The sequence below is a fragment of the Thermobia domestica genome, chromosome 13, assembly GCF_964235325.1.
Source record: "Thermobia domestica chromosome 13, izTheDome1.hap1.1, whole genome shotgun sequence".
Lineage (NCBI taxonomy): Eukaryota > Metazoa > Arthropoda > Insecta > Zygentoma > Lepismatidae > Thermobia > Thermobia domestica.
Window position 1 is genome coordinate 69,076,780 of NC_137466.1, and position 14,446 is coordinate 69,091,225.

Sequence of the window (14,446 nt, forward strand, 5' to 3'; positions counted from 1 at the left end):
CTGCATGCCTTCCAAACCACAGAAACGACGGTGCAGCGCCTGAAAAGATTACAAAAAAACTGTGGCACGAAAGGTAACAAACCTGTGAAAAGAAAGTACGTCAGAATCGACCTGTGATAGCCGTCAGTGAAGAGTATATGAAGCATTAACATGTGAGACAACGATGAAAGCAAAACACACTGCATTCAGGTTAACAGTAATATACTGTACAGTATATAAAATATTACTTTCACATAATACAGCAATACACACAACAGAAAAAACATAGATAATATAGCAAAATACGTATATTTCTCGCCCTAGCGGCACACTCGATGTGAAGCATCAAGCCCGTTAAACATTCGATGCTGTGGTTTACTCCCTACTATAAATTTTCCTCCCGCAATCTTGTTGTTGAACATTTGTTCGTTTTTCTGCACGAATCCCATAATTTCTCAACTTTAGAGACTCGTACCTCTTTTATTTGACAATACTGATAACCCAACGTTTGCTTATTTTCTTTCATGATTCGTGCCAATTGTTTTAATGCCATAAAATTGTATACTTTTTATTTGAAAAACTATAAGTTTGTGTAGGGTTGACAGGACTTCTTGTGTGACACTACTGCCGTGTTCTTGGTCACGTGTCCCCTTCCGTACATATCAGGTTACCTACATACATTTTTCATAATCTGTTTTTTTTTCAGTGTTTTTTAGGATATAACTAGGCACTGCCTCACCCGGTCACTGCGTGGTCGTGGTATACGTATTATACGTAGCGGACAAACAAGGCATTTCGGCACCGATTGACTATTACCACGATGATTAGCGATCCGCAGTTAGTCAGGGTACCAAATTTCATAAATATCTAGCTGTCACTTTTCGCATACGTTCCTTGTCAGTCAAAGGAAAGCTAACGTTGATCAAGTCCTAACTTCTAAATCGACAACATCTGAAAGACGAATCCTGGTTTTAAGATTCTGAGATAAGGATTTTTAAAGAATGGAATGGAGAATATGAGTTATGTCAAAAGTAATGAGTGATCAAAGCTATCCAGCTAATGAACACTCACTAATATAGTTAAAAATTATGTACAAGTATCGGTTAATGTGCATTGGAACTCGTCAGCAAAAAATTATTATTATTTTCTATTTGTGCGTGTTGCACTGATAATTTTGGACATTAGTTGATCTTATTTACAACTGAATTTAATTTTAAATATTTTATTATTTCTGTAAGGCTCGGAGAAGATTGTTGGTCATGTTATTGCTAGGGCTCACCAGTGTATTGCTGTTTGTTGTTTTTTTTTTCACTATTATGCATGGTAGAATTTTGACCTAAGATCACCAAAACTTATAAAAATAACTATGTTAATTTTGTAGATGATCTACGTAGACATAAACCACCAGGTGAAGTTTCGGGCTTCAATCGCAGTGAGCGTGGAATGGATTGCGGATGCCAGCAGGTCTGCAATCATATTACGTATGATGTACGCAGTAACTATGCAGAATCGTAAGTACGATGATGCATTATATATATAGGGGTTGAGTAGTCTAAAATTGCATATTGCTCTTAGTTATTAAGTATATATGCATAATAATTTGAGTTGAAAATACAATTCATTGTGTCTGCAACCTTAACTTAGAAATTTAAAAAGGTCGTCCGTCGTCCATGTTGATGTGGCCTTATGAAAATATTTTTTCCAAAATTGTTTCATTAGAACGAACCTTCCATGGTCAACCTTTAAACTTCAGATTCATGCTCTATTAGATTTAATATTAAAAGTTTACATATTCATATTTTATAGTTCTATAGTTGAGATGTATAGATCCCAGAGCCACACTTAATCATCTTTGTGACAGAAGATCCTTTTCAAATATACCTAATTTAAAAGAATTATGGCTGAACGTTTTGTCATTTACACATAAATATTTGAATTGGTCTATATTAATTTTCTATATTTGTGTAAGATGCTAAAAGTCCCATCGGCAAAATAATTTACTGTAATTCTCGTTCTCGTTAATTAATCGTACTCATACTTTTATATATTTTTGTACACAACGTCAAGATTGTGTTATATAAGGTCACTCTTTACTGCAAACACAGCTTTCCACAGAATATAAAGAAAAATAATTCTAGCCATTAATTATTTCTGGGAAAATATTTCACATGTAGACGAAAGGATTAGTCTTTGTATTTCGTCTACATCCAATGCTTTTGCTTACATGTGATAAATATTTGCCGTGTACATATGCAGGGGTGTCAACCGAAAACACTCAAATAATACGAAAACTTTAGCCATATGACAGGGGAGAACTTGAATTCTGGTTTCTCGGTGCTGAATGGCTATTCTATCAATACGTTATCAATGGCAAAAGTAAACATAAAGCAAATTAAGAAACGAATTCACGGCTCAAAGCCACATGGATATTTGTGTTGAGAAAGGAAACTACGTCACGGAGTTATTAAGGTCACTGTAAGAGTTGAGAGGGGCTAATCATAAATGTCTTGGTGGTAGTTACAGGTGGAACATTTCTGTTAAAAGGGACATTACAACGTTGCAGCCGTTCAGACCTGTTTCACAACGGAAGTAAAAGGAGCATAACGGAGACCTCATTGGAACAAATTTCGTGCAATAGGGCTACGCGTGCTCCTCCAAACGTCGATTTGTTCTTTATTTCGTTCCGAGTATAGATTATGTATGTACAGTATGTATGGTTCTGAAAGCTTAATCCCTCAAATACTGTTTCATGTACGGGATAAATTTCATAATGTGTACTATGGGCATAAACAACTCATCTTACTTACATTATATTAAGTAATACATATTATTAATTATTTGAGCAACCCACATTATGCTTTATTTTTTGTTTAATTATGTTTTTTTTTTCAAATTATGCTTTATTGTTAATTTCAATCATTGTTTTACATTAATCCTACATAACGCACAATATTTATTATACATTAAATATTCTAAATATTTTGATCTATTTATTAATATTTTATGCAACCAGTTTCTTTTATATTTCATGAACTTTCTACTTAATACACTGTAAAGAGATGCTTTACTTGAGTCAGTTTTTTTATTACTTGTGTGCGCCTTAGAGGTGCAAATATACAGAGGGGGAAAGTAAAAGATGCCACCAAAAAGTACAGAAAATGCTCAAGTTCAAGAGGTACACATAACAATATATTGTGGATTTCTTGTGTACTATTCATTGTTGGCGGAAAATTTTCTTCCTTTTTTTCTTTTCTGTACATCAAAAGATTACACCAAAAAGTTTATAGAAGTAAAAATAAGCTTTTCATTGTTGCATTGTTATGTTCTCAATGATTTTGCAATGTAAATATTGGTTTTAAAAAATATTAATACAGTATGTTAAACTTACAGTTAAACAGAATTTTCCAACAATTGTGCTAAATATTTTAAATTATGCTTTATGCTTTATTTTCTAAAATTATGCTTTTAAAATTAGTTTCTTCTGGACCCTTAGACAACCACAAGCATGTTGAAGGTACCAACCATATGTGTAAATTGTTGTTGTGCTTGTTATGCTCTTTATGCTTTTAGGTTGCTCTACTAATTAACAAACTAAAAAGAAAGATACCTCTATATCCTATCCACTTACTTGTTTATTACTCACTTATTAAATAAATAATTTACTCATTTATCTGTTCCGCTACCTATAGTATATTCGTAAAATTGAAGTAATCAGCGATTTATTGTATTGTTACACAGAGGCAGCTCGAACACAAATTTACAATTTTTGGTGTGTTATAACTTCAGGCCATAGACAGATGAAGTTTTCTTTTTATATAATTTTGTTTTTGTTACCGAATTATCACCATCTTAGATAATCTACCACCAAACTGTCGATTGAAGTTTCACTGTTACCTTTTCACAAGTTTTCTTTTTAGGTACCTGATGAACATTATTTAATCAAGTATTGCCGAAGGAAAATTTCAGGGCGAGAAAGTCTACTTTTCAGTAATATAACTTATTCAATCGCAGATTATCATCTTTTCGAAACCATTAGAGTTTCTTATTAGATTTTGTTATATTGCTGATGCCTCTAATTATATGTGAAGTAGATTTGATCTTGTAGTATTATAATTGTGGTACGAAGTATTGTAGTCACAGAGGAAGTTCCGATGGTCAATTGTCAGGTGTTCGTGGGCTCGGTGTGGAATTAACATTTGGTAGATAAGCCAAGGTGAATCCAATCTTATCAATGTCTTGAAGGATGTAATGCTGAGTGTTATATGGGTGTGTTCCGAATGTCCTTGAACATGATTTCTTCAAAATGCAGCATTAATACCTAAGATAGAAAAGATAATTTTTGAAACTATTTAAGACTATTTAGTAGATAATGTTTTAATGAAAATAGACATACAATGCCCCGCTTAATACTCGAGAAGTTTTACATAACAATACTTGCAATTCAGCATCAACAATGATTTTACTCATCAATAATGTAAGAACAATAATTTAAACAAACAATTGGTTGCTAAGTGCCCTCTCCTCGTTTTATTTTATGTATTGGTTTGCAAATTACCGTATGTTATTTATCTTAATGTTTTATTTAGTAAGTCACAAGATAATATTGCCACTCTGCAAGTGAAGTATATCGTACTGGATTAGCACCGTCAAGTTCACTTTCCATAACTTACTACATGGACAATATTAACAATAAGAACGGTAACGATGTCATAGTGCTGAAACAAAAGTCAATTGCAAAACAGCTATTATTGGTACTTTATTCTCCCCGAGCTTTGTAATCCTGTTGTGACAAGGATCTCAATTGTGTGTGTGTGTGTTTTTTTTTTATCTACTGCTTTTACTGTGGAGCTTTACTGTAGAGCTACTGTGGAGCTTTACTGTGCAGCTTTACTGTGGAGCTGTGTTACCTACTGCTTTTACTGTGGGTCTTTTGGCTTTTACTGTGGAGCTAATAAGTGAATTGAAGAAAGTTGGAGGAAACGAAAAAAATATGAAGTATATTTGTGGATACATGATATCCATCACGAAATGATATGGGATAGAATTGAACCAGAAGTCCTTTGCAAAAATATGTACTACTTGGCAGCATGTTCTCCAGAAGAAATAATGAGAATTAAAGTGAACTCAATACTCATATTATTATAATAAGGTGTAGATTGTAATAATTATGCAGTCCTTGTGAAGAAAGAAAAGAAAGTAAATTTTTGCTTTTATTTTCAGAAACAATCCTTTCGCTCTCTCTGTTACCGGCTATATTGACATTTATTACAAACACATAGCTGTTGTTTTATATCACCACACACCTTCCTTCGATTGGATTGGACTCGTATGTAAGTATTGGTTTTGTATATGAGTATTTCAAATTCTGATTTAATTAAAAATTGTCTTTCTAGTAAAGAATTTCATGTTAAATTATAGGACATCAAGCAAAGAAATTATCGTTGATTTGATTTTGAGTGTAGTGTTCCGTTTCAGCAGCGAGGCTATATGAGACGTGAACTTATTGCTCAACGTGGGATCCGAACCATATGAACTCCCTCCGGTGATCGAATCTGGATCTTCCACCATAAAGGCGCGTACGTTCATCGCTTAACCACGAAGGAGCCCCAAAAAATTAAGAGATTATACATTTGCCGAATAGTAAATTTTTTGAAAGTTAAATTAGGTTGCATTATTATGTTATGTAAAGTATATGTCATATTAAATTAGGTTTCGTTTGCTCACCTACAGTAATTACAGAGTAATCTATTTTCACAGATAGCAGTTATAGTGCTCCCTTATGATCATACGATAAAATCCTGCTCCTTTCTTGTTTATAGTTGAAACAAATAACAAATTTTCTTTTAAATATCTCCGTTGTGAAAATGTTTATTTCAGAGGAAAATTGCTACAAAGTGTGCTTTGTTGGAAAGTCAGCATGTTAGTAGATTAAACAGTAAAAGAATTAGAAAGTTTTCTATGCTTCTAAGCGAATGTTGGTAGCTCACAAACCAAAGATATACAAAAAAGCAGATATGAAAGTTAATTTATAGTTTCGATACAACTTATATTTATTATATATTACATAGTACTTATATTTATATTTATTATATTAGAGAGTACTTGGATATACTAGTTTGAAGTTGAAATACAATGTTACCTTTAATATTTTCTTCATTCCTACATACACACGACATGTTTTAAAAGTAAATACATCTAGTTTATCTTATACAAAAATCTAGTTTATAGAGAAGGCAATAACATGTTTATGTTTGAGAGATAACTTTTAATTGTTATATACAACGGTTTGAAGTTAAAATGTATTGCATTGAATTGATTTTGAGTTTAACGTTCCATTCAGCAGCGAGGCTATATGAGACGTGGATCTATCGATTAACATGGAATCCGAACCACACGAGCTCCCGCCGGGAATAGAACCCGGGTCTCCCACGCCGAAGTTAAAATGTAGTAGAGGATTTAGTTCAAATGGAGTATTGCGTCGGCATTAAGAGTAGTATTGAAAATATATTGTGATTCTATGAAACTATCTTGATATTATGAGAATGTACTTATTTTAACCCTTTCACTGTGGAAGGCGACGGAACAAAATTTCCCTAACCTGCGAATGTCGATTATAGTCGACGTGTTAAAATTTGTCTGTATCTTGGGTTTGTCGATTGTAGTCGCCAAAGGTTTTCTGTGTGATTTTTATTGTTTATCGAAAACAATAGAACACAAACAAAAATGAACGGTACAACTTTGGCGACTACTCTCGACAAAGCCAAGATACGGACAAACAAATTTTAACACGTCGACTATAGTCGACATTCGCATGCTAAGGAAATTTGGTTCTGTCGACAAAAGTCGACTTCCTCTGTGAAAGGGTTAAGTTCCAAGATTCTACATGAAACAAGAGTATTCAGATAATGCAAAATCATTGAAATATGGAAATTATATTTATCGTTAAGTACCGTGCTTGTGTTCTGAAGGATAAAAATAACATGTTAAGACGAATAACATAAGGACTGATGCAATGAAAATAGTGGCGAATCTAGCCCGGAGTCGGGAGGCCTACGCTCCCCCAATTTTAAGAGACAAAAATAATTTAAGGTATTAATTACAAATTTTTGAAAGTTTATTGTAAGCTTATGATATACCTATCACAGTCTGAGTTCTATTTGGCCCTCCCAGTTTTTACTTTCTAGATCTACCACTGGACAGTGGGAGAAACGTGGAAGATATGAGGAAATAAAGGAAAAGAACGTTAGCCGCATGACCTTGGATAGAATCTATCGAATTTATACTGTAGATGAGAGGTCTGTTACAGGTATTAAGTGAAAAGCTTATTAGTTAATCTGAATGCAATTACTTAGGTATATTATTTATGATGGATCATTTCCATTGATGTATTACTTGGTACTAACACTGTTCAACATGCATGTTCTTACGCGTCACTGTATTAATTGTTGACTACAGATAAACATAGAGAATTATAGGATGTGGATTATTGTTATTTTGTGCCTTATTGTTGAATCCCTTTTAAGTATAATTCTGTTTTTTCAGCTTCTTTGGGTGGAATAGCAAGTCTATTTCTTGGCTGCAGTGTTATTAGTGGTATAGAAACCATTTACTGGTTGATCTTTCGTCTCGGAATGCAGTATATTTTCAGCAAGAAGTCATCACGCTGCTTTCCGAAAGAAACTTGGATACAAAATGTACAGAGTAGCAGGTTCTTGAGCTGCGAATGTTCAAGCACTAACAATTTGACAGAGGATGAGAAACAACCAAATGCAAGGGAAGACGTATCACACACTCATCCTATCACTATATCATATCTTGAATGATTTTGTTCAGTGTTACATAGAAAATTATAAAAGTTGTTCAGTGATTTGTAACTTAAGATACCTTGTTATTTACCAAGCGACTTAACATTCTTTTTATTTATCATGTTTTACCTCTTCATCTGAAGTTCCACTGCATATTGCAAAGTTAGTGAAGAAACTATTGAGTATGCAGCATTACCGTAACTGCAAAAATAAATATAAAATAGATCAATTGCATTAACTATGGGAGTCATTAATACTATCAAATAAATAGGATAACTGCTATAAAAATATGGAAGAAAGTCAATTTACTCTTTATTGTCAAAATATCAAATACTATTTGTATAAGTCTATTTTATTCTGAAAACATTATAGAAAGTGGAAAAGTTTATTTTCAAAAGGATGTTGAGCAGGACCTTCAATATTATGTAATTTTTCCAACATACGCTTGGCTTTCAGAACGATTACACAGAAATGCATACCCATTACTGCAAAATAACATCAACTGTATAATTCCACTCGCTAATCAGTTTTAAATGATACTATACTTAGAGTGTTGATACAAGGATCTGATAAAATGCAATTGAGTAATTGAATATTTTAGATATACAGGGTGTTAATGAACTATACCGACAAACTGTAAGAGGTGATTCCTCATATCAAAATAAGAAAAAAAAAGTTCATATGGACCTATTTCGAAAAGTGCATAGTTTCAGAACTAGGGCTGTCCAAAATCGCGAAAAAGCTAAACTTCAACAGGCCCTATTTCGAATTCCGGAGGCTGTGGATGTTGGTTCTTTACAGCTCAAAGGAAGCCATGCATACACAATCCAAAAGTGCATATTTCATCAATTTTCAGTAGGTATACAGGGTATAATTCTCAGATATACTCTCAACAGAGTTTTCAGATATACCCTTTTTGAAGGAGGGTCCAAAGTAAGCAGGAGGTTAGTCTTAATAATAATGGACACTCAGTACTTCGGAAGGAAGTCTCAAATGTTAGGAATCAGTAGCTCCATGTTTTCTTGTGTTCAGAATAACTTGTGATGACATGTATTTCGTCACGGTATATTTCACATTTTCTTCACTTATAAGCGTGAAAGAAAACATCGCACCACGCGTTTTCCCGAGTACGAGAAACCGTGCTGCTGACGATCCTTAACACTTTTGACATCGTGCCAAAGAATTCTGTGTTCACTGGTATCAAGGCTTATCGTTTGCCTACTTTGAACCAATCATAAAGTCAGAGCACACCTCAAAATTCGGTTGATGGCATGTCTGAAAATCTCACCCTGCAGGGAATACTCTGTACACCCTTGAACATTAATGAAATGTGAATTTTTGGACTGCGTATGCATGATTTCCTTTAAGCTGATAAGAGCCACCATCCACAGTTTCCCAAATTCGAAATAGGGTCTCTTGAAATTTGGCTTTTTCGCCATTTTGGACAGCCCTAGTTCTGAAACTATGCACTTTTCACCATAAGTTCATGCGAACTTATTTTCTTATTTTGATGTGAGGAATCACCTCTTACAGTTTGTCGATATAGTTCATTAACACCCTGTATACACTATTTATAGTTAAGGTTACCATATTTTGATATGCCAAAAGTGAAGAATCCCCTTCCATCTGGCTAACTCGTTGTACAAACCACTCGTTCTACCTTTCGACATAAGAATGATAATATGTCTTATTTTCCACTTTCGAGTTTGTTTTTACATCATGAAAAATTTATTGAAATGTATTGAAAATAACTAAACAATAGTACGTATACATGTTAACTTCCCTATTTATATTTTTCTGTAGATTTGATCTCTTTTTAACATTCTTTGTTTAAATACAAATAGCCAAACATATATTTACATGTGATGAAATTAAACTGATGATATAGGGATAATCAGATCTGCGGGTAATTTGTTCTGCGGATAATAAATACGGCAGAGAATGAGGATATATAAGAGAATTCGAAAAATGTATGCGGGCTGAAATGTTTACTCTGAAACTGCGGCCATAATCCACACAAATTGTAACTCTATGTGTGGTGTGAGGATTTTATATATATATATATATATATATATATATATATATATATATATATATATATATATATATATATATATATATCAAAAGGGAGAGAGAGAGAAGGAGGGAGATAGATTTTTATTTGATTTGAGTTTAGCGCCCCTTTCAGCAGCGAGGCTATATGAGACTTTGACCGACAGCTTAACGTGAGATTTAAAAAAGATAAGCTCTCGAGGACCAGAAAAAGCGTGGAAACAGAAATAAGTTAAATATGTATAACGAAAATATTTTATCTTAAAAGATGTTTTAAAAAGTGCAAAAATCTTTTCTACTGTGCATAATTGTAATTCATGAATTTTATTCAGTATATTCTATATAAGAGTATCGTTTAATTAATATATAATATATAGTCCAGGATCTTTTACAAAATCGAATTTATATCAACCTTTTGTGTAACTCACTAGCCATTGTATGAAATCATTCTAAAGACAATTTCAGAGCCATTTCTACAAAAATAACAGCTGAACAGAAAGTGCTTTATATACAACAAGCTAAACGTCGGGAAAGAATAAACATATATTATTCCCAAGTATCTTATAAAATAGAGGATCTGCCCTTACAACAAAATCTTGAAGCCATACGTCACAGTTTCGCCACCCCTACTCTGCCCACTCCGCCCAATAGGATCGCAATGTTTTGAGCCAACAATCATGGCAGAAACGAAAGTAGCCAATCAGACGTGCCGATGCTCGGTTGTTTTTCGGCTTCATCGATTTAATAGGATGAAGATACATATGGGCAGATCCTCTATTTATAACATCTTTGATTATTCTAACATTGTTTTCCTTCTTGTATAAGTTGACATGGTGATACAGATATAATAACATATAGTTTTCTGAACAAGATGACGATCAATATATTCTAGTGTAAAACTATACAAGAAATTAATAGCAGTAAACGAGCTTTAATAAATCTCACTAGATACTTTTTGTTTATTCATTATGAACATGAACTAGATAAAATAACTTAAGAATAATTTAGCTTATAGCTAACTAAAATATACGAAAGAAAGAAGAATGTGAAGCTACACAGAAGTAAAATATGTAGTAAAACGACTTGATATCTTTCTTACGTATTGGTCAATAATTTTGTCTCTAACTTTGGTCAATTCCGTCATTTTATTTATGAGAGAAATAGATCTGTTAACCCTACAAACTTTAAGCAGAATTAATGCAGGATGTAGGAAAAATATTTTTTCCTAGAATTTTCTATACCATAACTGAGTCATTAAATCTTAATAAGCAGTTATAGTTAAACTGTTTCTATTATTTCATCCGTTTGCTTTCCTTCTCGGTGGTCCTTTTTTTACTTTACAACTATATCACCTATTTACATTTACGTTCTAGATATGTTATATGACAAGAAACCTAGTTTTTTAAACAAGGGAAAGATCATTGTCTTTTCAAATAGATTTTTCTATTTCTATGAAAATGGAAGTTACGATCCTGATAAATAAAGTTTGCAATATCACGAATACATCGATGATTTATTATTGTACAACAATACTTGAACCTATCAACAGGCTTGTTCAGAAAGCTACCATCAATGTATTTGGGAATCTTGTAATTTTTTTCATCTATATTGAATACAATAAAACAAACATAGATATTCTTTGACCAATTGGGAATTTTATTTCAAATCAACTGCAGAAAAGTGTACAAAAGTTCGGTAGTCTAATTTCAATATGACAAAGTGCCGTAATAGTATACCTGATGAAACCATAATCACAATTGTAAACAATAAGACATGATGGTGTTAATACATCTTATTTTTAACAAAGGAGAGTTTACTCAGAATGATTATTACTTTAGTGTGTTACTTCATCGCCACAGAACTGAAATTATCAGTCAGACACAGAGGTAGTATTGAGTGAATTAAATTAAATGGTTGTGATAATTTTAAAGCATGAAAATCATACTGTGGCGCGGTGGAATATTAAAAATCTACGTGAATGAACGCAGGAATGCGGAAATATATGAATACCACTACTTTGTTCTTTCCAAATACACCAATGGTTGTTAGTGGCACACCCATGGTGGCATGCCAAGAAGTATTACTATTGGAAGAATAGTGCCTTTTATTAGCTAAGAACAGTGACTTAGCAGAGCTGTCTCAGCATCTTCAAAATCCTGGGTATAAAACATATTACACTTGTAACTTTTAGCATGCCCATTGTCTTGCAAGGACTATATATATATATGACATTTATAGCAAGTAACGAACAACGTACTACAGTTTCTGTGGTCTTTACTAAAATAGCTATGTGAGCGTATCAACATTCTGACAAAATTTCCATAATATAGTTGTAACCTAATATAGTTGTAAGACTATAAGAAATGTAATAATTAGAGAGGTAAAATATGAAATTTCACATTTTAGACATGCCTTGTAGGGTAAAGGGAACAAAGGTCTTGATATTTCATGACGTGTCGAATCGAAATAGCGTGCTAAAATTTTATAATTCATAATATCTTGTGAAAATTTTCATATTTGTAAAAACCTTAATATTCTGTATGTTATATATGCCTAACTGAATCTTTAACTTCGATTAACCCAGGGACTTAGCACCACTTTCAAGCAATTGTGTAATGGTATTTTTACATATGTATATACAAGTACAGTATATACCACCCTCTTCCCCAAAACAGAAACAAACTGTCCTCAATAATTATCTGTCCGTCTATCAGACTTGTTTATATTTCTCTTAAATTATATGCTGATTGTTCTGCATTATACGAATTCTGTTTCTTTTTATGTCTGTTTCACTCTTTGTGAATCCCTTTCTTGTACAATAATTGATCGTTTATTTTAGAAAGGGCACAAATCACATTATTTTTGAAATTTTAAAATATGTATGTATCTATCTATCTATATCTATATCTATATATCTATCTATCATCTATATATATATACCCTATTGAGGTACTCGGACTTGAGTGAGAGAAGATGCATTACTAATTCGGCTGCATTCATAGTTATTGTGGTTAGAAAAACCCGCTTATTTTAGAGCAAGCTATTAAAAAAGACAGAGTGTACACCCCAGAAGAGTATACAACGCTACCAAATTCCTCTATGACAATACTGGTAATAACAAGGGCTTGAGATATAAAATTGAAACAGTATTATTAAAAGACAGTAATATCATATTGAATTTTGATATCTGGTGGTCTCATTATTTCAGAAAATATGTAACTTTAGCTGAAACAATGTCGAAGAAAGAAGGAATGATATTTAAAATATCTTAGCTATACTACTCTGAAATGGACAACGAAACGGTTAAAGAAAGTATGTTTACCAATGAACTGGATCAAAGTAAATTCCATGTTAAGAAACCTAATGTAATACGTATCACTTTTACCTTGAACAAGCTTTTTAAAACAAAACTCTATTATTGACTAAAAAATTGAAGACATCAAAATTTTTTTCAAATATGTGAGTAAGGAGGCAGAGCTTTTATACGAGATCGTTGCGATGTGGCTGACTACAACTCAGGATAATACAGAGTAAAGTTTGTAATGCCAAGAGAGAAACTAAAACACATATTTTAATATTTATCATTGTTTTGTACACTTATTCTTCATTATAGCATTCATGAAAAATGAATTGTACCCAATTTTGTTCAGTGGTCACTGTTTTCTCTAATTTTTCTTGTGTTTATTTTAGGAAGGGCACATATCCACAACACAGAAACATCCACAGAACCCACTCTTTTTATGTAAAAAAAAATTGGAACTCATATGTAAAGTGTATTTTGGAACCCTGCCTGAAATTGTATAGGAAGGCTTGAAGCCAAACGAACTGTGTTAATGCTAAACAATTTTTTGGGTCTACTGATTTTTGTAAAAAAAAAATTAAAACTATGACTACGTTCTTTCTAGAATAAATGATTCAAATCGAAAATTTAACCTCTAAGTAGAGTCTAAATTTCTTTTTCCATAATCGACGTCTAATTAAAGTATATTAGAATCCGGATTACCCGAGATAATATGGATCTGACTAACTCCGGAAAATACAGACTTTGTACAAAATGAACGGCAGTACTGTACGTATAGTAGTACAATATAATAAATAGGTCTATATTAATTGCTGTATAGCAGTTTGAAACAACAAAACATAGAAAATGTGTATATATAGTAAGGAACTCACATCAAAACACTTTTCAAAACTACATCATGAAATAGTATTGAAGTTTAAAAGATAATGTTAACACCAGTATCTGTGGGTGTGGTGTTGTTCCATTTCTACGGGTGGAAGATTTATAAGGGAGGAAAAAATAGTATTAGAGCTCCATACTAGTGATTCCGGATCGAGCTTTCGTGCCTTCTCCACTCCCTTTTCAACTTTTTTTCTTATTTTATTAATTTATATTAATTGCCGCATCACGTCAGTTTCCGCTCATACACTACAACGCACGTCATTTGAAAGTTGAGCTAGTCACTACGAGATTTCTTTTTCTTTTTTTCATTTTTTTAAAAAAATGAATCACTTCTGTTAACTTGGTTAGTCAAGACTCGAATAACCGATGCTCTACTGTATTTGTCCCCACTTACATACACGTAATTTTCGTTATTATTATAATGGCT

The 14,446-nt window shown here is 32.7% G+C and overlaps 1 protein-coding gene across 1 annotated transcript; it reads left to right on the forward strand.

Annotated features, from left to right (window-relative positions):
- Positions 1–1,382: 1,382 nt before the first annotated feature.
- Positions 1,383–8,028, forward strand: LOC145669209 (uncharacterized). The gene is made up of 3 exons (XM_081737536.1): positions 1,383–1,490; positions 5,200–5,309; positions 7,522–8,028. The coding sequence occupies exons 1-3, from the start codon at positions 1,423–1,425 to the stop codon at positions 7,800–7,802; spliced, it is 459 nt and encodes a 152-aa protein (XP_081593662.1). The 5' UTR covers positions 1,383–1,422; the 3' UTR covers positions 7,803–8,028.
- The last annotated feature ends 6,418 nt before the right edge of the window (positions 8,029–14,446 follow it).